Source organism: Lytechinus pictus, chromosome 15 (assembly GCF_037042905.1).
Source record: "Lytechinus pictus isolate F3 Inbred chromosome 15, Lp3.0, whole genome shotgun sequence".
NCBI classification, from domain to species: Eukaryota; Metazoa; Echinodermata; class Echinoidea; order Temnopleuroida; family Toxopneustidae; genus Lytechinus; species Lytechinus pictus.
Genome location: NC_087259.1, coordinates 31040076 through 31065317, shown reverse-complemented (window position 1 = coordinate 31065317; position 25242 = coordinate 31040076). Strand labels below are relative to the sequence as shown.

General features: G+C 35.2%; 1 protein-coding gene across 2 annotated transcripts in view; it reads left to right on the top strand.

The window, feature by feature from the left end:
• LOC129278095 (cell division cycle and apoptosis regulator protein 1-like) overlaps positions 1-14628 on the top strand; it is a 35222-nt gene extending 20594 nt beyond the window's left edge. For both annotated transcript variants that reach the window (XM_064110711.1, XM_064110710.1), the window contains 8 exons: positions 477-668; positions 2398-2514; positions 4888-5052; positions 7690-7786; positions 8154-8341; positions 10362-10494; positions 10930-11121; positions 12788-14628. In XM_064110711.1, the coding sequence (XP_063966781.1) occupies positions 477-668; positions 2398-2514; positions 4888-5052; positions 7690-7786; positions 8154-8341; positions 10362-10494; positions 10930-11121; positions 12788-13122 (1419 nt within the window). In that variant the 3' untranslated portion in view covers positions 13123-14628. The remainder of the gene's footprint in view (positions 1-476; positions 669-2397; positions 2515-4887; positions 5053-7689; positions 7787-8153; positions 8342-10361; positions 10495-10929; positions 11122-12787) is intronic.
• The last annotated feature ends 10614 nt before the right edge of the window (positions 14629-25242 follow it).

Sequence of the window (25242 nt, the reverse complement as noted above, 5' to 3'; positions counted from 1 at the left end):
CGTGGTCTGTTATAATTTCCATTGAAGAAAAGACAATGAAAAAGAAAAGATGAAAAATTTGCTTTTGCAATTCTTCTCTGTGGCAACATTTAAATTAGATTACAAGGATGACATCTGGAAAAAAAAGAAGAAAATTTGAAGTGAAATTGGGTGTTAAATATGCAAATAAAATTTTTGATGAATAAATTTGCATATTTTATTCATAATAGATGAAAAATAATTAATTTCAGATTTTTTTTTATAGTTTGTAGTTTATGTGGTAAAGAATGTTTGTGCCAAACGGAGGCCGAGATCAGAAGGGGGTGCCATCATCATCCTAAATAGATCTGAAATAGCCCAGTCCTTTTAGGGTTAAAGCTGCTTCTTCTTTGAAAACCAAACTTTGTCATCATATAGGAAAAAATCTCTATCTTACAATTTACCCTAGTTTTTTTTTTTTATTGCAATGAAATGATAAAGCTTTGCTTTTCTTTCAGGAAGAGGAGAAGAGGCGCCAGCGAGATCGAGAGAAGCGTGACCTTGAGTCACGATATGCCATGCCTGATGGTCCAGTAATCTTAGTTCATCCTTCACCCATTGCTAAGAGTGGAAAGTTTGACTGTTCTCAGCAGTCTCTTAGTGTCTTGCTTGACTACAGGGTAGAAGATAACAAAGAACATTCTTTTGAGGTAACTATACCAGCTTGTATTCACTTGGTGTAACTGTCTACTGCAGAGCTGCAACCATTAGGAAAAAAGCCTAATTATTACGCTTTTCACACCAATTACGCCAGTACGCTTTTGAGCTTTATTACTATGCTTTTCAGCGCCAATAGCTTTGTACAAAATTTTAATACATAGATAATATATTGCGCAGTGCAGAACTCATCCAAAGGTGGCAATTACTGCCATTGCATGCATGATTGTATCACTTTCTTTACATTGCTGTGCATGTGATGATTGCCTAATTGGTTGGGCGGCGCACACTTCTATTCCTTTTACATGTATTTCCGTGGCAGCGTACCTAAGTGTGCGTGCATTGCATTGCCTATGGAAGATTCTTGCATGAATCCATATCCAGTATGCATGTGCGCAAAACAGGAAATTACCTTTCCATTTTGTTTCCAACGAAAAAATCACCATATTTGAGGATTGTTTGATTAGGCGCTGATCAGTTTAACATTTCATTTATCGTGGATTAGAATTTGCGTCACTTCTTTGGATTGTTAAAATGGATTATTTGATGTGATATACTGCAAAGAATCAAATATTAACGATTTAGCAGACCTCGCCTGCTTATCCAGTTCAGCGAAGCCTCCAAACTTGCTACGCCGCTGGGACAGGCAGCATTTGAACATCGTTAGAGCCGGGTTATTTGGACCCATCTCACAGCCGGGGAGGGGCTGATTCCGCCCCTCCATACCCCCCCCCCCCCCCCCCCCCGAGATCTCGGCCTTAGATTGCGCAATAATAATAATATAATATAGGGTATTTATATTGCGCACATATCCACCTTGTTAGGTGCTCAAGGCGCTCCTGCGCAAGAGCCGCAAAAATTTGCACAGTGGTAGTGTGCGATATAATATACAAGGCTGTATGGTTTATTTTTTTTTAATAATAAGATTTTTCATTTAATGAATTAATTATGCTAATTTTATTATTTTTTTATTTCTATGTTTTTTATTGTTTTTTCGATGGAAATTGTTGATGATAATCAAGATAAAATTGATTAAATTTAATCAGTTAAAGTAGAAATAATGATACATTTATGAATTTTGGCTAAATACACAATTTGCATGATGTGGAAAATGTGTATGTTTCTTCCTCTCCTATGCCGGGTAATTCTTGTTTACGGTACCGTATCGTACATGTACTTTGCAATGTACAAGAATGGCAGTGCTGTGTGTGTGTGTGTGTAACTGTGAGGTTAATGTGTAAGTGTCCAATTATGTTGGAACCTTTCTTTCTTGCTATCATTTGTAGACAAATTGATCAAGAACAGCAGATTTTCGTGTGATCTCTTTTGATACTTTGAAATCTCTTATTTTCGTTTCTTGGTACCTCAAATATGCATGTAAATTTGAGAAGGATTTAGAAAGAGAGTGTGATGACTTTTTTTTGTGTGATTAGTCCAAAGTTGGGGGTGTGGTTAATCCACGGGTGGGTTTATAGTCAGTTACTTATGGTAAATAAATTGCACATTTTCAATTTTGTGATGTTAGTGACAGTGCAGACATCTCTGGTTTAAAAATATTATGCAAGAGCACTCGGCGCTAGTGCCTTGTGCTTGTCATATGTTGTAAATATCCACTGGGTGTATTTCATTTGTTATTCATATAATACCTAGTGCCATACACATCATATGCATTATTATTGTATACTGATATATGTCTTCAAATTATTTTTTTATTTTGTCTAGGTTTTTCTTTTTGCTGAGTTATTCAATGAGATGTTACAAAGAGACTTTGCCTTCAACATGTATAAAGCTATCGTCAGGGCTCCTGAGAAGAAAGAAGAAAAGAAAGATGACAAGAAGGTGTGTTTTACCTTATTCATTAAGTATATCAAAAGAATATTCAATTCAATTCAATTTATTTTTTCATTCTTCAACATAATACAAATAAGTACAAGATAAATTAATTCAATTTTTTTTTTAAAGCATGAACAAAATTCAACATTGAATAAATGATATACATATTCAATAAGTGATTCAAATATAAATTAACATGCATGTCAAATTTAAATCAATATAATTAAATCAATATAATTAAATCAATATAATTATATATCATGAGAAGAATGGAGGGCTCCACTGAAAAGCAAAGCTTGTAAAATGTGGACCCGTAATATCAATTGAAGCCTGCCTCTAGTTTTAGTAAATCCCTAACTGTTAGTCACTATTATTATGTTGTGGATGAATGAAATAAAAACTTGTTTTTAGTGGATGTATTAAGTGATTTTTGCATGAATTATATTTTAGACAGGATAGCAATCAAATGTAACTTTTTTTTATATGGTATGAAGCAAATTTTAACCTGATAGGCCATGATACCAGCTGCGCAGTGAACTTAAAACTACCTGATATGCCAGAATAACGGCCTGAAGCTTTGTGACTTGAAAAACGTGGGTTCTAAATGTCAGATGATCTTTTAAAAATGACATCTTTGTAGTACATTTCAGAATATTCAGTCGATAATTTCAGTCAAGATTGATATTGACTTTAGAAGGTTTTAGCATTAAAAAATGGTCAAAATATACTAATCTACTAAGAATGCTCATGTGACATATGCGAGTCAACTGCTGACTATGGAGAAGCTAGTGATAATTCTTACTTCAGTTGAATCAGTGATTTTGAGGATAAAACAGACACTAAATAATAGGGTTCAAATAGGTTCAAATAATTAAGGGTTCAAAGAGTTTAAGCATTTAATAGGCTGAACGTTTCTTCTGTAAAGCTTTTGGATAGACAAATTTCTAAGATGAGTGTTTTAAAGGGTCATTTTTAAAGAAAGTTTAGAATATTGCTGAGAGCTTTATGTTTTATATCCTCAAAATGTTTTTAAAACTACAATTTTCAACAAATTCGTCACAGATGGAAAAAAAATTGATATTCACGACACTTTTAAGATTAGAGTGTTAGATGCTACTCTAATATGATTCACATTGTTGAAACAATACCAAAGCTTTAGACATTATACATTGATAACATTGAGGATGCTTACAGTTCACCATGGGTGATTTCAGCCACAAGACCGTACTTGAAATCATGCTGTTGTTGGAGTTGATCTTGGAAAATATGATGTATTTCCGGCAGTTCATGTTGAGCGCTGGTGTTGAATGTTGTCTGCTGAACCGAGCATTACAGCTGGTGTTGACGATCTACGTGTAATTTCACTATTCACCGACACCAACCCCCAGGGATTGGGAAAATTGTGATTTCAAGTTCGGTGTTGATGTTGGTGTTGATGAACTGTACATGTAGACCACGAAAAGGTGGCGAACACGATGAAACATTCCTGTAAAAATATCTTTTACAGTGAAGATGAGCGCAAATCATTAGAGTTTTATACATTTTAATGAAAAATAATATTTATGCTTTCTGATTCTTGCAGTGATTTTAACCTTTGCATTCTGTACGATAAGATTTTATTGCGATTTCTTCCTGATTTCTCTTTTGTCAAGAATTTCTCGCATTGAGATGATCAGCAGCGCAGAGGCGTGATATCATAGGCTATCGATAACGCGATCGTTATCGCTTCTCTGAACCCAGCTCAGTGTTGGAGCTCGGTTCAGCAGCCTTTTCATGCTCTAAACACCAATACCGAATACTTTACTTGAAATTAACACCCCATGTTCTTGGTCTTGAAAATGACTATTGCATGAGGAGAGATACCATCCAGTCCTCATCAAGACTAAACATATGGTAAACCCTAAATCTCCTCTATGACAGGTTTTCATACAGACTTACAATGGACATCATCTTTCAAATTTCAGTCTATGGTATTCCAATTTCTACATAAAGTGAATATAAATGGATGTGTTTTGTCTTGTAGCATAGGTTGCAGATATTTGAATATGCCTTTTTTTTAACAGTCTATTTTCTTAGATATTATGCACACTATCAGAGCTACTTTGTCTCTATGTTGAGATTAGTTAGTTTAAAACCATACATAAACTCTGCAGAGAAAGCATTCAAAGATACAGTATGTTTTGTGTTTCTTTTTTCTTTTTAAATGTTTCTAAAACAATATGGTTTTTACCAATTCCATTAAATTTCATCATTTGAACGATACTGTTTTTCCATCAGATGTACTCTATTTCATCCTTCAGAGTGGCATCTCTATTTGTAGAGGTTGTATTAGTTGGTAGACTATATGCTTATATCTAGTCTATATTGTTGATTTTGCAGAAGGATAAAGATGAGAAAGAAAAGAAGGAAAAGAGGGATGAAAAGAAGGAGGAACGTAAGGATGAAAAAGATGAGAAGAAGGAAGATAAGAAAGATGATGAACCAAAGACGAAGAGACGCAAAACAGAAGAAAAGGATGCAGATAAAGAAGAAAGGAAAGACAAGGTTAGTATAGGGTTTTTTCTGTCTTTTTTTTTTTTCTCAATTTCTATGAAGACGGTTCATGTTGTGAAAAAGTTCCGCATAGGACTGAGTGAGATGTACAGACTTAAATATTTACTTTTCAAATATGATATATAATATGGGACAAGATATGGTACTTCAAAATTTTCAGCTGTGATTAGGCTCAACCTTCAATTCACAAGAAATAAGAACCATGCTTAATATCATAAAGTTTCAAATTTCAAAGAGGTTACCTGTTACTTTTTAGCTCATCCTGCCGAAGGGCCAGATTAGCTTTTGTGGTGGCATGTCATCCGTCCACAATTTTTAAATGCTTCTTCTTCGTCATTTCAAGTCCGATTTCAATTCTGTTTGCTTTATATGAAAGCACTAGGTGGGGGATTCAAAACTTCTACACAGAATTTTGAAACTCATTAAATATGCCAATTTTTCAAAATTCACAAAAGAATGCTTCTCCATTTGTTGACCGATTTTTTTTTTTTCTTCTTCTTCCATCTGGTAGAACTTAATGAGGTTTACCAAACTTCTACACAGAATTTCAAAATTTTGAGTTGAAAATTATTCATGCTAATGTATGCAAACTTTATTCATAAATCATAGAAAATGCCTCTTCTTTATTTTTTGACCGATTTTGATTTTTTTTCCATCCATCAGGTAGACAAGAGCTACATGATGGTCACCAAATCTCCACACAGAATTTTGACATTTTAACTAGATAATTATTTATGCTAATTTATGCAAAATTTATTCATAAATCACAAAAAATTGCATTTTCTCCTTTATTTGTAGATCAATTTCAATTTTGTTTGCTTTATTTGATAGCTCTAGGTGGGGATACAAAATTTCAACACAGAATTTTGAAACTCATTAAGTATGCTGATTTATGCATATTTTTCAAAACTCTCAAAAAATACTTATTTCTTTGTTGACTGATTTTGATTTTTTGTTCCATCTGAGAGCTACATGAGGTTCACCAAGGTTCTACTCAGAATTTAGAAATTTTGACTAGAAAATTATTTATGCTAATTCATACAAAATTTATTCATAAATCACAAAAATTATTCTATGTCATTTCGTCATCAATTTCAATTCTGTTTCCTCAATTTATGTCACCAATACAGTCAGACCGCAGGTCCCTATGCTAATGAGCAAAAAGGCCAGATTCATCCAAATCATCTCGTGGCTGAATCCTCCTCCTTGCAAAATCTCATGATTCGTGAGATTTTCTTTCTCTCAGAATTTACCTGTTTTAACCTCAAGTTAAATGAAATATTATTGCACCATCAGATAGAGTAAATGTTACTCTTTCATATTGGTCATTTATTTTGTATACAATATTTCGTTAAAAAAGTAAATTTCTGGCCTGAAAATGTGCCTCAAAACTGAATTTTCTTCCTCTGTTTTCTTTTGCAAATTGTGCAAAACTTTTTATTTTGAGCTTCAATGATATCTACATCACCATAAAGCTGAACTTCTGTACTTTCTCACAATGCCACTCTTGATATGCGGCACCTTTTAATCGGGTCAAGATCACACTTTTCCCACCAAGGTACAAGACGAGATTTCTGAAATTTTGTACTTGCATGAAATCCAGAGTTCTGATTGGCTGGATAAGGTTCACAGAACAACAGGCGCGGGGTATTTGAGGAGATTACCACATGGGAAGTGTGACCTTCCCATGAACACAGGCACTGGAACCGTTGGAATTTGCCACTGTGTGGTCTCTTTGACCAATCAGAGTGCAGTATTCTTGTTTTCAAGCTGCTTTATGTACTTGGCAAATGAAAAGTGTGATCTTGACCCGATTAAACCAATTCTTATTTTGAAACCTATATCATTTTAAAGCATACATATTCAGCTTTATCATGATCTAAAAATCATTTGGGCTCAAACAAAAATAAAGTGTGAAAATAGCAGCTTTTGTCTGGTGAAAATAATTATTTTGTAGCATATTTTAGATCAAAATTTTAACCTATATTACAAAATCTTTGAATAAATTCAAACACATGACTTGAAAGAATGATTCTTCTTCTTTACAATGACACCAAATTCATGAAATTCGATGCACAATTAGAGCAGCAATGACCGAATGAAAAGAGGTGTTTTGGTCCGCATCAGGCTAATTAAATATGCAAAACATCTCAAGTCATGAATATCACTTGGATGAAAGAAGCCACTTTCTTGGGACCTGCCGTCTGACTGAATACATGTATAATTCACTATAGTGTCAACTGGGCTGAAATTGAAAATTGTGTTAAATTTTGTTGCGAGATGCCGGATGAGCTCCACATCGATGATGTGCTAGTTTAATATAGTAATTCCACAAAAGCAGCTCCCTGGAAGCTATATTGGAATGTTATTCATGTCATGTGTCAATGGAGGTGACAAGATGATAGACTTGTTTCACTCATATGCAATGTATATATATATATATATATATACAATGAAGATGTATTGATCCATTTTTACAAATTTGTAATATCGTTATTGTTATTGTGATCTGTATTTTGTTGCAATAGTTTCATCTAGTTAAGTTTTGCAATATCAAAGTTGTATAACATGATGTGTTCTGTTGAAATAACTGATGAACATGACATTTACTCTGTTACGTTTGAACAGGATGAAGAACGAAAGGAGGAAGATAGCAAGGATAATGATAAAGATGGAGATGAAGAAGAGAATGAAACAAAGACCAATGAAGATGATGATGATGATGGTAAGATGATCCATCTCAAATTTAGTGTTCCTTGAGGGGCTATCTCAGAATTAGCAGCGTGATTTGGGAAGTGTATCAGCAATTCATAATGTTAGGGAGGGCACCATAAAAATATACTTCTGTGTTTTTAACTTAACAATAAGTCAAATATTTTTGCATCACTGCCTCCTCAATATACCTTGATAAATTTCTTCAGTTACCAAGAATAATTATTGTAATTTTTAGGCTCGAGTACCTGCTTTACATAAAAATACAAACCAGTGTAGCTATACATCTTTGACAAACCATTTATAAATAGTTATAATCAATATCAATATGTTTACAATCCATGGTCTAAGACCCTTTTTTGCTCATGCGTCTCTTGCAGATGAGAAGAAGAAGGGCGATAAGAAGAATAAAGATGATAAGAGCAAGCCGAGAGTTAAGATAGAAACACATGATCCTCATCTTCTTCTATCCTGCATCTACTTTGATCAGAATCATTGTGGTTATATCTTAGAGAGAGACTTGGAAGAGATACTGTATACCATTGGTGTTCATCTATCAAGGGCTCAGGTATGCTGATCTTTGATCAGAATCATTGTGGTTATATCTTAGAAATTTGGAAGAGATCCTCTACACCATTGGTGTTCATCTACCTATCGAGTACGTCAGAAAAAACCTCAGACCTTATTGATTATTGTTTGGAATAAGACACGAATGTAATGAAAGAGATCTGTATGTCTTGAATGCCTTAATCCTTAATGAATTCCAGTAAACCTCAAATTCAAAAATACATTTTAAATTAACCTTTATTTAACTGGGCTATATCAGATCTGGGTCCCATAACACAAAGGTTAGTGATTAATTTAATTGTACACTCAATTTTCATAAATTGATTGTACATTGTTGTCAATGAAATCAATCATAGAAAAATGTCAATGGAATCAATCCTAGAAAAATGTTCTATGATCATTGCTAAGCTTTGTGTTACGGGCCCCATGCTTTCACATGGAAGGGAGGGTCAATTTGGCGATCTTGCCGTTCTCTTATTTTTCTTCAAAATTATCTTCACCCATGCGTCATGATGTTACAGTAGAGTAGTAGGCGATGCTATAAAGAGGCTACATCAATTTACAACAAGTAGATCTAACTTAGATAGAATTATTTCAAGGTAAGGATTAGGGCTCAGGTCGCCGATGTCTGGACAGTAGCAGAAAAAGATATTTGTTGCTCTGGATTTTCTCAAAAGTCATGCTTTAAATAGCAAAACCAATTGTGAATGTTTGTTCTTTGTAATATTGATTTATGAATTATTGATTGCAAGTTCCTGAAGGGACTGGGAAGTTTCTTGTTTTCCCTCAGCATACAACACACATGTCACATTAATTTTCCCATTTTGAAATCTGTCCATTACTACATGTATGTATCTATTCATACCATTTTATCATGACATGTGTGTTTCTGCCCCTTATTGAGTGCTCTCAGCAGGGTGCTACATAACTTTTTAAAAGCACTTGCCCAGTCAGGCAAGTAAATTTTTAAATGGTTGGAATATACTTTCCCAAAAATCTATTTCACTTGCCCGAAAAAATCCTTGAAAAAAAAGTTTTACCTCTTCAAAATAAAGTTTTGCGGTTTTATAAACCATTGACCTTTTTCTCTCTTTTGACATGAACTGATCTACCTTGTTATTGCATTTCTTTTTCGAAAGTGATTTTATCTTGCCTGCCATGACCAAAATTAGGGTCAATATCATATCACATCGACCCTAATTTTGGTCATTCTACTGTGAGAATTTTGCTTAACGTTTTTGAAATGTCATCATAACTTAGAAAGTATATGGACCTAGTTCATGAAACTTGGACATCAGGTAATCAAGTATTCCTGAACTTATCCAAGGTTAAGTTTTTGAATTGTCGTAGCTTTGAAATTATATGGACTAGTTCATGAAACGTAAACATAAGGTTATACTGCTTGAGTTTCAGGTCTTATGACCAAGGTCAAAAGTCACTTAGGGTCAAAAAACTTTGGCCATGTTGGGAGTATTTGTGGAATTATTGTCATAACTTTGAAATTTTATGAATTTAGTTCATAAAACTTGGACGTGAGAGCAACCATGTATCCCTAAATATCCTGTGCGCATTTCAGGTCACATGCCCGACATCAAAGGCAATTTAAGATCAATGAATTTGAACCTTATGATGTGGGGTATTGAATTTGCATCATAACTTAAAAAGTTCTAGTTCATGAAACATAGACATAAGGGTAATCAAGTATGGATGATTGTTTTACACATGTCTTAGGTCACATGATCATGGTCAAAGGTCATTTTGGGTCAATTTTATTATCATATGAAAGTTTTCTTTTGTGAATTATTATTCAATAGCTGTTATCATATTCAGCACTGCTGCTAATTCGCGTATTGCAGGCAAGACTGCAAGAGGCGTTCCACTTGTTTTAATAAGTTTGCAGGGGATCTGTCTGAGGGACTTTATCATCAATACCATCAACGTCACCATTACCATCATCATTGTTATCATCGTTAACACTATTAGCACTGATCCTTTCTTTGTTTTCCCTGTTTTTCTTCCAGGTTCGTAAGCTGCTTCAGAAGGTAGTCACCAGAGACTGTTGGAGTTACAGAAAGCTTACAGATGGACCTAAGAAGGACAAAGATGATACAATAGATGTTAAACATGAACTTTCTGATCTAGATCTTTCTAAGGGTGAGCTTGTGTTTTTTTATCCTTTGTCTATCATTGCTTTCAGTAGTAAATAACCAATGATATTGGCTTCATTCTTGAGGTCTTAGAGCTGTAGTAGTCTGTTAATGATAATAAGTAATAGTTGCTGGATTTATATAGCACATTTTCCTTTTGGAACAAAATGCAACTGTTATTACTCTGGCTTTTGCACAAAGACTCCTCTTAATTCTAGCACTTAATAGAGCTGCCAACCAGTACATTTTGGCGTATTTAGTATGTTTTTGCAACCAAAATGATGTTGAAGAAAAATATGCTATGGTTAGGATTTTAACCAACGACCCTCTTTGAAAGACAGAACCACTAGACCACAACCCTTCCACAATTTATCATTCGCATTGTTAATTTAATCCTTACAATTTAAGACAATGTTTGGATTTATTATTTTTATATAATCAGGTAATCAAGCGATTCTTGATAGTATGTCATCCAACAAGAAAGGATCAAAGACCATAGCTCCTGATGGTGTTACCATGGTAAAGTATGGTGGAACAGTGATTGATATCGCTAACCTGTTGAAACAAGTACAGAAGGCTGATCAAGAGCGATCTATGGCAGAGAAGAAGATTGAATCTTTGGAGAAACAGATAGGTATGTAGTACCTTCATTGAAGATAAAAAAAATTGATGACATGCCTTGAGGAATTTAAAATTTATTTCCTTGCAGCATCTCCTGAAACACATAGACTGTGATTTTCTTTGACATTGTAAGCTACTGAAATCTTTGCATCTGATTGGCTCAGGACAAATTAGTCATTGGAAAACACTGACAAGATGTTAATTGAAACATTCCCCTGATTATGACTAACCTTCAATGTCACCATTTGAAAGTTATCCCTCAGGATTCATATCATTGTCTTCTGAATCAGTCTGTAATTTGAACAAGTAATAGGATTACATTTACAAAAGTGCTAAATCACATGGTTCATTCCCAATTTCCGCAGGCCATTTTGTTTGGGCCATTTTCTTAGATTGACACACAAACACACAGAATCAACGTACATAACTAAACTACCATAAATCTACTGCATCATTTAGCTTTGCAGCCAGCTAAGCTAGCCATTGCACAGCCCATCAAGCAAGCAGTAAAAGGGGACATTATCACTTCTGTTTATCTAAAAAAGATTGGGTTTCAAAAAACATTGTCTATCATTATCAAAACACACTTACATTGCTGAATATATTACAGCCCCACCTTTGCATTTGTGTGTGTGTAAAAATTATCCTTTTAAGCCAAAAAGAAACTGACAATTTGTTTCTTTATTGTTAGTTTGAATGACTTTTTAGTTTTAGCTTTCTTCCTCTTTTTCTTTCTTTCTTTTTTTTTTTCTTTCTTTTTTTATTTCCCTTCCTTCTTTAATTGCGTCCCTTTTCATTTCTTTAATTTTTTCCTTTCCTTCTTTTTTTTCTTTCTTTTGTTTCTCGTTTATTACTTTATTTCCTAATTCTTTCTTCTTTTTTTCCTTCTTTTTTTTTTTTTCTTTTCTTCTTTCATTTCTTCTTTCTGTCCTACTTCTCTTTCTTTTCTTTCTTTCCTTCTTTTCCCCTTTCATTCTTTGTTACTTTCCCCATTTCATTCTTTCTTTCTCTCTTTTTTCTTCCTTTATTTAGTTATTTTCAGGTATTGTGTGTCCTAATCCCCTAAAAAGTACATGAAAAAACATTTTTGTCATGATGGACAAAATGAGATCACTTTGAAAAAAAAACACGATATATTGAAAATGAGTCATTAGTAAGTTAAACAGGATTTTTTTTTGAGGGGGGGGGGCAGGTATTTTTCAAGTGCATTGCTAAAGCACCCTGTGACTAGATCACACAAGCTACTTTTATATTGGTAGACTACGAACATATTGTTTGCTTCACTTTGATTTGACATCAAATTTTCAGTTTTCTGTTTAAAATGAAATTTGTACAAGTCATGGAATGATCATAGAAATTCATTGAATTCAATTTATGAGAAAGAGTATTAACCCTGCTGTGTTACCTATTTTCATGAAAAGGCTTATTCTGTTTCCAATTCTGTTCGTTCAGTTCATGACAGGCAATACTCAGACCTTTCATTGATTGTGTATTCTACTATGTGTAGATTTTTTACACAGATTCTATTTTAACGGTGAACCAGAGGCTTTAATGTGGTTTATTGAAAAGAGAACTAATGTGTACAACTTAACTTGGTTCATCTGATAACATACATTACATCTTAAAGCAATTAAAGGATGCATCTCATCATACAGTATCTACTTTTGTTTTTTGCTCAGACACCCTGAAGAGTAAAGCCAGCTCCAGTGAAGCCACCGTTACCAACGTCAGCGGTGAGCTACTAGACGTCCAGAAGAAACTCTCTACTTCTGAGCGTGCCCTCATCGGCTCATCAACTCGCTCCAAGAAGCTCATTGACGTCATTGGGACCGCTCAGAAAAACCTGGATGAAATCATGCTTAAGTTTAACGAGGTCCTGGAGGAAGCCCTGCTGCCCCCTACAGTCAAGATTCCTGAGAAGGTTATTGAGAAAGGCAAGGAAGATATCAAGGTCAAGACAGAGAGCAAACCTGTCGTTAAATCAGAACCAAAAAGCCCAAGAGTAGAGAAGTAGAGATTGAGTGGGGTAGTTTAATACTGTAAGCACTTAGGAAAGGTAAATACAATTAAGACTACAATAAATAGCACCCTCCTTGTGACCCATGACAAGTTTGGGGATTTTTATTCACTTGTTGATCAGCATTTTTTATTGAGACAGTATCCATCTTTGTTCACAGCAGTGCTAACCACCTGTTGAATTGCCAAAAGTAATTTGATATTATCAATAAGATAATGATTGGTATCACTTGATTATTTCATCCTGAATAAGCTGTTTGAAAAAAAAACTTTCCCCACCAAAAACTCTTGTCTAATCCCAAAATCTATGAATTATTTGCTTATGTTTTGCCCATTGATGTACAAATACGATTGAGCTGTATCTTGTGAATCCATGGTAATTCAATAACTGCCAAACTACCTAGGGATGATCTTAGTTACCACTTCATATTATGACATAGCTCATTATAGTGGCCCTTTTAAATGATAGAGACACTCCAGGTTGTATGACATGTATTAATTACATTTTCACTATAAATTCAACTGGATATCATTTTTAGACCCTTTGAAATCATGTTTGGTTATGTGTTGGAAGTAACAACTTTTCTGTTCTCAACTTTCATTTAAACTTGTTGATTATTGCCAAACATTCCGATTTTTAACAAATTTTAAAAATTTATTTTTATGGATGTTTTATCAAAGATGAGTGAATATAAGGTAGGATGCAGGGGGATGGTGATTTATTAATTGTCATGGTTTATTGAAAAGCTTTATTACTTGAATTATGAATGATGACAAAACTCAGAATTTAGACTTGAAACTCAGCTGTCCTGAATCTCAGTGAAATTATACGCTACTTTGGGGGAATAAATGATAATGAATAAAAGTCAGACTTCTTCATTATGCACTTGACCTCATATTACTAAAAGACAAATGTAAAATTAGTGATTTGTTTGAAACCAAATAAGACAAATTTCTATTGTTTTCAACTGGAATAAGTATTGCAAAAGACTTACCTGCTCAATTAAAAACAATTTTTTCCATGATATATTGTTGTTTGTATAAAGTAATAATTTTAAATGTTTTGAAACGTCTAAAAATTTGAAAGGGCATTGAAGTGCGGTATATTTTAATAGTTCTTACATGTGCTCTATAAAGAAGAAATTGGTTTGTAATTGTATATTAGATTTAATTAATTTGGTAATCCTTCCATGTTCATGCAGGGCTGAAATAACACAAAATAAATTATTTTGTTTAGAGAGTATGCACGGGATGATAATGTTATCTTCTTTAGTTAATTTGCTCTCAGAATTATACATTATGATTCATTGTTAAGTAAATAATGTGCTCATTTAGGATAGAGGGCGGGACCAGAGAGGATGATATGCCCACATTCTCTGATCAGTACATTTGTGAACTGGCAAATCTGCCCATTGAAATGTTATTCAAAATGGACATCATAGATTGATTTGATGGTCTTTTTTTCTTGTGAGATAAAATGTTTCCCTTAATGTGGAACTGCAAATATTTGTTTCCTTTTCTTTTATAAAGTGTTTTGTTGTTGACAACCTTGATATCAAGCTTATTTTAATATGTAGGAATAAGAGAGAGAGAGAATGGTGAGAGGGGAAAGGTAATACAAAGAGCACAGAAAGAAAGAGATATACAGAGATGAATGCTAATAAGAGAGATAGAAATGAGAGGAAGTGAAAAACAAGATAGAGAGAGGGGAAGGAAAGAAAGAAATAGAGATTAAATTAACAAATAAATAACAAGTAAAATAAGTAATTTATATTTCTTAAATAAACAAAGAAATGAATGAATACATAAACAAATGAATTAATTAATTAATTAATTAATAGATAAATTATTTATTGATTGATTAATTAATAAGAATAAGGAAAGGAGGGAAAAAAGAAAGATGCATAGAAAGATAGAAAAGAGAAAACAGAAAGAAATAGAATGGAGAAATCAAAGAAAAAAAAGGAGAAAGAAAGATAGCGAAAATGAAACCAATAAACAAACAAAGAAAAAGGAAAAACAAATAGGGAAGACCGAACGTGATGAAAGAAATGGGACCCCCAAAAAGGAGCTACATACTGGTGTCATCAAGACGAGAGATGGCGCTATACAATTTTACTTCGTGGTGACTTTACTTCGGGGTGAGCGAAATTGAGTGTGATCATCCTGTTCTCATTGACTTAGTACTATGACTTTTTCCAAACGATTATAATGAAATAATTGTACTAAATAAAATAAATGAATCATTCAGACACCGATAGTGCTTACTGCAGCAAAATTGTTGCAGATTTTTTTCCCCTTGACCATGTTAACACAACTGTCTAGGCAGTGTCATATCGGTGAGTTTAACGGGAGCCATTTTTATTTTATTCATTTATTCATTTTACTTCTGGCAAAAGGAATACAAGAAATTACAAATACAAGAAATTACAAATGCAAGAAAATTTATAGACCTGTCTACCGATGGGCAGGGATAGCCAAAATTGCACTAGTTCCTTAAGGTTCTCCCATCACAATGTGAGTTAATTAGTTTACAAACATAATTCTTAACATTAAAATTGAATAAAAATACAAAGATTTAAATGTCATCTAAACATATTTAGATACAGTATATTGTATTAAAAAAGAAGAAAAAAATAATATAAAAGAATAAGTAAATTAATCAATTAATAAATATACGAATAAATTAATAAATTGGTAAATCATAAAAAGACACATTATAAAGAGGAAAAATGAACAAAAATATAAAGGAAAAAAAAACAGAAATAAAAGAAGAAAAAAAGAAGCATGAATTAACTAGGAAACAAAGAAAGATGGAGTAAAATGGAACAAATTTACAAAGGAACAAATAAAAAACAACGAAAAAAGAAAGGAAAGTACGAAATGTAAGATACTATTAAGTACAGAAATGATGCTCAGTGGCGTGTTTAGGGGGCAGGGGACACATGCCCAATGCGCCAATTATTTACACCATTATTTGCTTTAGCTTTCGTCTTTTACTTGAGACTTCGTCAGACGCTTCTGATGAAGTCTCAATTAAAAGACGAAAGCTAAAGCAAATAATATATATATATATATATATATATATATATATATATATATATATATATATATATATATATATATATATACATGAATTCCTACAAATAGTCTTTACAATTTTCCCCTTTCAGGTAAGTATATAATAATATTCAGCTCACCCCTCGTGCTTACATCAATTGCTTAGTTAGAAGGAATCGTGAGAGTATACCTCTCCCTAAAATGTCCCGATTTCAGGTCTAATTATCAATAAATTTCAGCTCTCGCTTTGCACTCGCATTAATTGATTAGGTATGCTCATGTAAATGATTATAAAAAGTGCTTAGAATATTCATTGAAGATCTTGATATTAAAAAAATGGTTGGCCCTTCACCCACGTATTAGGTCGATTTATTTAATGACATACCTCTCAGCATTTTAAATGTTCCCTTTTTCAGGTCTGAATATACATTTTTAGCTCGCGCTTCGCGCTCGCATTCCTTGTTTGGTTAAACACGAATCGTGTTTATGATTACAAAAAAAAATTAGAATAGTCCGTTTTAACGCCTTAATATTGAAAAATATTCACATTCTCATGAGTGAAAGTTTGTGTGTATAGATATCAGAATCGTTCCCCCACTTGCCCCCTCCGAGGAGTTTTGAAAACTGAAAAAAAAATCGTGTAGTAAATGCTTTCATAAACATCCTACTCAAGCTGTAAAGTGCTCCAAAGCAGCATTTTTCACTCTTCAAATTTTGACAATTTTCTCATCCAGTCACTGTTAGCTGCCAATACTATTAGTCACTTACACCAGGGAAGTCCCACCATAATAATAATAACGCAGTTCTTGTATAGCGCATATGACATTATGTCATTTCGTCCCTATGCGCTTCCAAAGGACTTTGATATTATTACCCTATAGCTTTAGCCCATCAGCCTACAGCGCGGTGGAATTTCAAGGAATAAATTCCTGCCAGGTACCCATTCACCTCACCTGGGTATAGAGTGCAGCACAATGTGGATGAATTTCTTGCTAAAGGAAATTATGCCATGGCTGGGATTCGAACCCACTACCCTCTGTTTCAAAGTCAGAAGACTAATCCACTGGGCCACAGCGCTCCACCATGGAGCTAATGGTCCCACTTCCCTGCTTACACAAATATTTCAGGTCAATATAAAGAGCTCCATTGCAAAAGGGGTTAAACCATATTTCATTAGTTTGATTTTTTTGTCTCGATGTATAAATTTTTAGTAGCTCTATAAGAACCAAGGAAAGGTTAAAATTCCCATTAAAACGTGAATAAAAATGGCAAAGAAAAGTCACCTTCTTATTCAAAACGGGCTGGATCCATTTCAGTTTGTTTGCAAAAGGGGTTAGATCCAAATGGTAATTTTTTGAGAAAAAAATATTTCAAAAATATGAAGACAGGTAGATCTCTGTTTTATATTCACATGGTAGGGTAGTATATCTTGACAATTTAGTTTCGCGTGAGAATATTGCAATATGGGAAAATACAAAACACAATTTTTTTTTCGGAATGGTCTCACCCCTTTTGCAAACAAACTCATCATAATATATATATAATTAAAAATTTCGCTCGCGCAACGCACTCACAGTGGATTTAACCAGTGTTCAAATCAATATGCGAAAATTATCATTCGAGTTTTTATTATTCGTTTTAGTGAGATACGCATCCTGCATGTTCATAATCACCACCCCCCCCCCCCCAAAAAAAAAAATGCTGAAGATAAAAAAAAATCAGTTCAAGAGACGCGCTCGCATCAATTGTTTTTCTACATACCGATCCTGTTCATGGTTTTAAAATAAAGAACGCCCAGTTATCATCTGAAGTGCTTCGCGCTCGCATTATTTATTCGAGATATAATCTTCGCAAGTCACTGCAAACAGTTCTTAAAGAGATGGTCCAGGCTGGAGATATTTACATCTCAATAAACAGAGTAAAATTCACAAAACAAAATGCTGAAACTTCGATCAAAATCGGATAACAAATAACAAAGTTATTGAATAAAGATTTGCATTATTCCGGTGAAACAGTTCTAGGCACATAGGCGGCGGAAGCGCGGGGGGGGGGCGCGTCCCTCCTATATTTCAGGCGGGGACAGCCCCCCCAGGCGCGGATCCAAGATTTCGTGGGGAGGGGGGCCCAAGTTTGACCTGATTTTTGGCGCCCATGTGTACTTTTCGAAAAATGGCGCCCCCTCCCTCCCGGCCAGGCTAACTTAAATGTAACTTAAATGCCTTAAATGTATTTTGAATTATCTTATTACATAATCACATTTAAAAAAAAGGCAATTAAAGACCATTTTTTAAATGTGTTCTTGAAAAAAAAAATCCATGAATATATAATGTAATATCAATGGGAGCGCGAAGCGCGAGCGATTTTTTGGGGTCTCAATTTGGTTTAACTTCTCACCAGAGTAGGCCCTACTAGAATATTGTGTGAACGGGAGCTGTAGTTTCCTTACTAGTTGTTTAGAATAGCCTTCAATAATATCAATGATAACCTCTTGGGAATAATGCAATCTCGAAGCAATCGATCAATCTCCTCATCAGTGGCGAAGCTGTGATTTATTCAGCAGGGTTGCACGGGGGGGGGGGGGGCTTGCTGAACTTTTGTAGAGGGCGCCAAGATAAAAAAATAAAAATAAAATGGGGGGGTAGAAGTTAAAGAAATTCCGAAATTTTATTCTTAAAAATACATTGAGGTATCTCACAAGGCCTAGATAAATAATGATAACGCGAAGCGCGATATATTTGACATAATATTTGGAAAATAATATTATATTTCACCATAATCCCTTTCCTTTTTTCTCTTTTTTTTTCTTAGTTGTGATTTTTTTTTTGGGCGGGGGCAAAACGCCCATGTCCTAACAGTCATTTTCTAGCTTTACTTTATAAACAACATTAATGTGCAATAATCTCATAAGCCCTATGCGAGATTAAAAAAAATAATTAAATTTCATGTATTTTGACCTGAAAATTGAACATTCTGGGCAATGTTTGTGAACCTGAACAAGATGCGTATGTAACTAAATAGTTACTACGAGTGCGAAGCGCGAGCAGAAATTTTTAATGTGCGTTCTGGCCTGGTCGAAAAGGGACCTGTTAAGGAAGTTTTGCAGTTAGCCATTAAGACGATACATATTTCAACGATTAAATAATGCGAGAGCGAAGCGCGAGCTGAACATTTTTTATATTCCAACCTAAAAAAATAGATTTCAAACCCCCAATGGGACACTCGATTCATGTTTTGTCACTCATGAAAAACGATGGTTAGTTTTTGGTATCTTCCTACATTAATAATGCGAGCGCAAAGCGCGAGCAGAAAATTTTTGATATTCTGATCTGAAACTGGATAATTTTAGCACGTTTTTAATAAGATCAAGATGCGTATCACAATAAACATGCGTGCACGTGTTTTAGAGTTAGACAGAATCTGGGCATTCTGAATACATTTCATTTTTCATCATGAAAATCAATAATGCGAGCGCGGGTCGCGAGCTGGACATAATATTTGAAATTCCGATATGAAATGGGTCAATTTCAGCAATATTTAAAGCACTGTGTATATAGGGGAATTGTGAAGTGGATGTGGAAAGCACTTAATAAATGATGCGAGCGCGAAGCGCGAGCTGATATTTTATTATTATTTTAAACGAGGATCGAGACATTTTAGGCCTAAGGACATTTTGTCATTAAATGAAAATGATGCCTATCTTCTATTCCTCTTCCTAAAACTTGTCGATATTTTTTTCTGAAAAAGGGACAATTTAGTTATGAATTCATAACAAATTTATTTCATATTTATTAATCTAATAAGCCTAATGAGTGCGTGAAATTTGTTGACAGTGCATGAGGCCTGAAAAACTGGATATTTTATATTTTTTGTAATCATGAACAGCATTCATGGGTTGATACATTTATAGCAAATAATGCGAGCGCAAATCGCGATCCGAAATTTTTAAATGGGGGGAATTCAAGTAATTTGTTATAGAATATATAGGTACAGTGGCGTACCGTGGGTCACGGCATTGGGGGGAGGGGCACCACCACAAATTTGGTGTCACTTAGGGAGCGCGCTCAGTTGCCAGGTATACTGATCTAATAGAGAAATTTTAAGGACATGCAATGTCATTAAACGGATAAGTATCTCACTGATTAAATAATGCGAGCGCAAAGCGCGAGCTGAAAATTTTTGATATTCAGACCCAAAAGGGACATAATAAGCAAATTTTTGGTAATCGTGATACGTACCTGTCTCGCTAAACAAACAATGCGAGCGCGAAGCGCGAGCTGAAATTTTTGTATATATTGACCCCAAACAGGGACATTTTAAGAACTATATTTTAGGTATCCATTAAGAGTATAAATATCTCAGCATAGTCATCTAATGATAGTAGCATCCTTTGTAGTCTTTTTGTAGCACTATTTGTAGTCATTGTAATCATGATTATCATACGCATAGATCAAAAACTGCGAGCGCGAAGCGCGAGCTGAAAATTTATGAAATTCAGACCTAAAGAGGGGCATTCTAAGGCTCGTTTGTAGGAATTCACTAAGTCCTTACGTATTTCACGAACCAAATGATGCGAGCGCGAAGCGCGAGCTAAAAAAATGTGATATTCAGATCAGAAAAATTGACATTTTAAGGACTGATTTTAGGAATTCGTGAAGAGCAGACATCTCACCAATCAACTAATGCGAACGTTAGCACGGACAGGAAATGTTTTATATTAAGACCTTAAAATTGGGCAATCACTTTAAAGGGGAATCCAACCCAAATAAAAACTTGTTTTTATAAGGAAAAGAAAAATGAGACAAGATGATAGGTGAAAGTTTGAACAATATTGGACAAACAACAAGAAAGTTATGAATTTTTAAAAGTTGTATATATTGGTAATCACTATACCCATGGAGACTTCAAATTGGCCACATATGGGATGTCATAGTGATGTAAGGCAAGGACTACTCTTCCATGTACTCCAATACATATTATGGCTAAAATGTCATTTTCCCCAAAAGTTTTATTTCAAATTATATTTTTCTTTCATGAGGACATAAAACATTATACTACCTGGGTTATATATAGATTACTGCCCCAGGGGAATGGGTACTTAGGAGAAAACCACAAATCCCTGATAATAAAGTACATGGCCTATGGGATAGTTGTCCTTGCCCCTTGTCATAATTTACTTACCCAGTTGCCAATTTGAAATCTACATAGTATTAGAGATCTCAATTTTAAAGCAGCTATAACTTTCTTATTGCTTGTCCGATTTCTTTCAAACTTTCACCATTCTGTTTAATTTATTTTTCTCCTTCCCAACACTACATTTTATGGCCAAGGCTGGATTCCCCTTTAAGTAGTCATGAAAAAGAAGCAAATGTCACTACATAAAACAATAACTCGAATTGCGAGGAAATATATTTGGTGTATATTGATTTGAAAACGAGAGGTTTTAGTACAACAGGATTATACATCTCGTTAAACAGTCTATGCGAGCACCAGGAACAATGAAGACATAGGCCCTGAGCAAACTGTTTCATAAAGTCATGAAAAAAAATGCTTCTTATGTAACATAATTATGATATAATATAACATTATAATAAACAATAATTTCTTCTTTCCACATTACGTTTCTCTTCCTTTCTCCCTCTTTTTATCCTTTTCCCCGTTTTTTTTTTTTTTTTTTTTTTTTTTTGGGGGGGGGGGGGGGCAGCCGATGGGGGGGGGGGGGGGGCACGTGCCCCCATGTCCCCTGGTAGTTACGCCACTGTATATGTATACAGAACTCACCAATCAAAATGCGAGCGCACAGCGCTAGCTCATAGGCCTTCATATTTGACAATCGAGACATCTGAAAAGGAATATTTTGAGAATCTTATATGAAATACACAAAGATAATAGGTAGGCCTACAACATTTTAAAGTTTCGCTTTATTTCACAAACCAGTTATATTCACATCATTGTCGGTATGCAAATGAGGAGACTGATGATATAACTCACTCACTACTTCTTTTTGTATTTTAGTATATGAAATATGAAATATTCCATTTTTTGTCCGTTGTCGTGTGAAACAACGATTAATTCCTCCCTGAACATGAGCAATTAGCATTGTTTAATACTAAATGGTTCAATCAAGTTGGTCCACATTGTAAAATCTGTAAAAATAAAAAATAAAGGAATTAGTGAGTGAGGGACATCATCGACTGTCTCATTTGCATGTCACTGAGTTGTGCATATCACTGTTTTGTGAAAAATAAGCAAAATTTTAAAATATATAATTTTCTTATTTTACATCCGATTTTGATGAAATTTTCAGCATAATGCTTGTTTGATTTTTTTTCTATTTATTCAAATCAACATTTTTTGGGGGGTGGACTTGTCCTTTAAGAAATGAATGCGAGCGCGAAGCGCTAGCCGAAAACTTTTTTAATGATGAAATGAAAAGAACATTTTCAGTTGTTAGATTAGAATATAAAATATTTTCAGCTTGTGCTTCTCGTTCGCATAAAAATAACTGTGAGGTCGGGATGCATATATAATTAAACAGTGATGCGAGCGCGAAGCGCGAGCTCAATTTTTTTTTTATATACTGACTTAAGAAGGACTCTTTTAAGGTATAATTCCTATTCTAAAAGTTTTTCCTTTTTCTCTTCGTCTTTTTTTCTTTTTCTTTCCTTTTTTTTCGCCACCATGGGGGGGGGGGGGCAAAAACTCTGCCCCCTGGATCGGCCTATGTATATTGACTTGAAAAACACTGAAATTTTAAGGACTTATGTACGTGTGATCGATGGAAAGGATACACACCTCACTAATCAAATATTGCGAGCGCGTAGCGCCAGCTGAATTTGATATTAACCCCTTTTTCTGACCCTGAACAGGATACCTATCTCGCCAAACAAACTTCAAACTCGAGCACATTGATTTTTGTCTATTATTGTAAAAACGGGATATTTTAAATCAGCCGCATTAATTTAACCTTTTGGGGCAGGAAATGAATTTCACTATAAACAGGCAATACGAGCAATGTTGCGCCCCCGGTCGAACATGAATTTGCATGGAGCCCCCTAAGTTCAAGGTCAATTTGGCGCCCTCGGTTGAACATGAATTTGGCGTCATGTGAAATATCACTTTGCCTAGCTCCCCCTTCTGAAACATGTATTTGTCGCCTTGTGGTCAAACATCAAATTAGCGCTCCCCTAGTTCGATCATCAATTTGGCGCCCCGCTAGTTTGGACATCAATTCGGCGCTCCCCTAGTTCGAACATCAATTTGGCGCCCCCATCTACTTCGAAAATTTATTCGCCCCCTCCCCCTTGTTCAAACATCAATTCGGCGCCCCATAGTTCGAACGTCATTTTGGCGCCGCCTAGTTCAAACATCAATTTGGCGCCCCCCTCGTTCGAACATCAATTTGGCGCCCCAAATTCGAATAGCAATTCGGCGCCCCCTAGTTCGAACATCAATTTGGCGCCCCTAGTTCGAACATTCAATCGGCGCCCCCCGATGTCGAACACAAATTTTGCGCCCCTACGTCGAACATCAATTCGGCGCAACCCCTCCCCCCTACGTCGAACATCAATTTGACCCCCAGTTCGAACATCATTTTAGCATCCCTTCGAACTTAATTGGGCTTCCCTAGTTCGAATATCATTTCGCCCCCCTAGCTCGAGTATCAATTTGGCGCCCCCCTAGTTCGAACATAAATTCGGCGCCCCCCTAGCTCGAGTATCAATTTGGCGCCCTCCTAGCTCGAGTATCAATTTGGCGCCCCCAGTTCGAACATCATTTTAACATCCCTTCGAACATCATTTTGGCGCCCTCCTAGTTCGAATATCAATTCGGCGCCCCTACATGTAGGTCCAACATCAATTTGGCGCCCCTAGTTCGAATATCATTTCGGCACCCCCCCCTAGCTCGAGTATCAATTTGGCGTCCCCCAGTTCCAACATCAATTTGGCGCCCCCTAGTTTGAACATCAATTTGGCCCCCAGTTCGAACATCATTTTGACATTCATTCGAACATCATTTCGGCGCCCTTTAGGTTCGAACATCATTTTCTTTCCTCCTCTCCCTCTTTTTTTCTTCTCGTCCTTCCCCCTTTCTCTCTCTTTTTTCTTCTCTTCTTTCTTCCCTCTTCCTCTTTCTCCTTTTTTCTCCTTTTCCTTTTCCCCTCTTCCTCTCTCTTTTCCCCCTCTTCTTTCCCCTCTTTCTCTTTTTTCTCCCCCTCCCCCTCCCTTTTCTTCTCTTCCTTCCCCCTCTTCCTCCTTTTTTCTCTTTCTTTCCCCTCTTCTTCTCCTTTTTTCTTCTTTTCTTTCCCCTCTTCTTTTTTCTTCTTTTCTTTCCCTTCTCTTTTTTTTCTCTTCTTTCCTCCCTCTTCCCCTCTCTCCTTTTTCTCCTTTTCTTTCCCCTCTTCCTCTTTTTCTTTCCCCCTCTCCCTCCCCCTCCCTTTTCTTCTCTTCCTCTTTTTTCTCCTTTTCTTTCCCTCTCCTTTTCCTTCTCTTTCTTTCCCCTTTTCCTTCCCTTCCTTCCCCCCTCTTCCCTTTTTCTTCTTTTCTTTCCCCCTTTCCTCTCTCTTTTTTCTCCTCTTCTTCCTTCCCCCTCTTCCTCTCACTTTTCCCCTCTTCTTTTCCCCTTTCTCTCTCTTCTCTTCTTTCCTCCTTCTTCCTCTGTCTTTTTTTCTCCTTTTCCTTTCCCCCTCTCCCTCTCTCCTTTCCTCTTTTCTTTCCCCCTTTTCCTCTCTCTTTTTTCTTTCCTTTTTCCCCCTCTTCCTTTCTTCTTTTTCTTCTTTTCTTTCCCCTCTTCCCCTCTTTTTTCTCTTTCTCTCCCTCTCTTCTTTTTATTTTAGCCGAAGGGGGGGCCGAGGGGGCCTTGGCCCCCCCCCCTTCGGCTAAAAAAAAAAGAGAAGAAGGAAAAAATAGAAAGGAAAAAGAAAAAAAGAGGAAAGAAAAGGAAAAAGATAACAAGTGTAGGCCTAATTAACAGTTGAAACAATAAAATTTGAAACCTATATAGAATAACGAAAAATTACAATTTTCCTATGGAAATTTTCCTACACAAAATTTAAACTTGT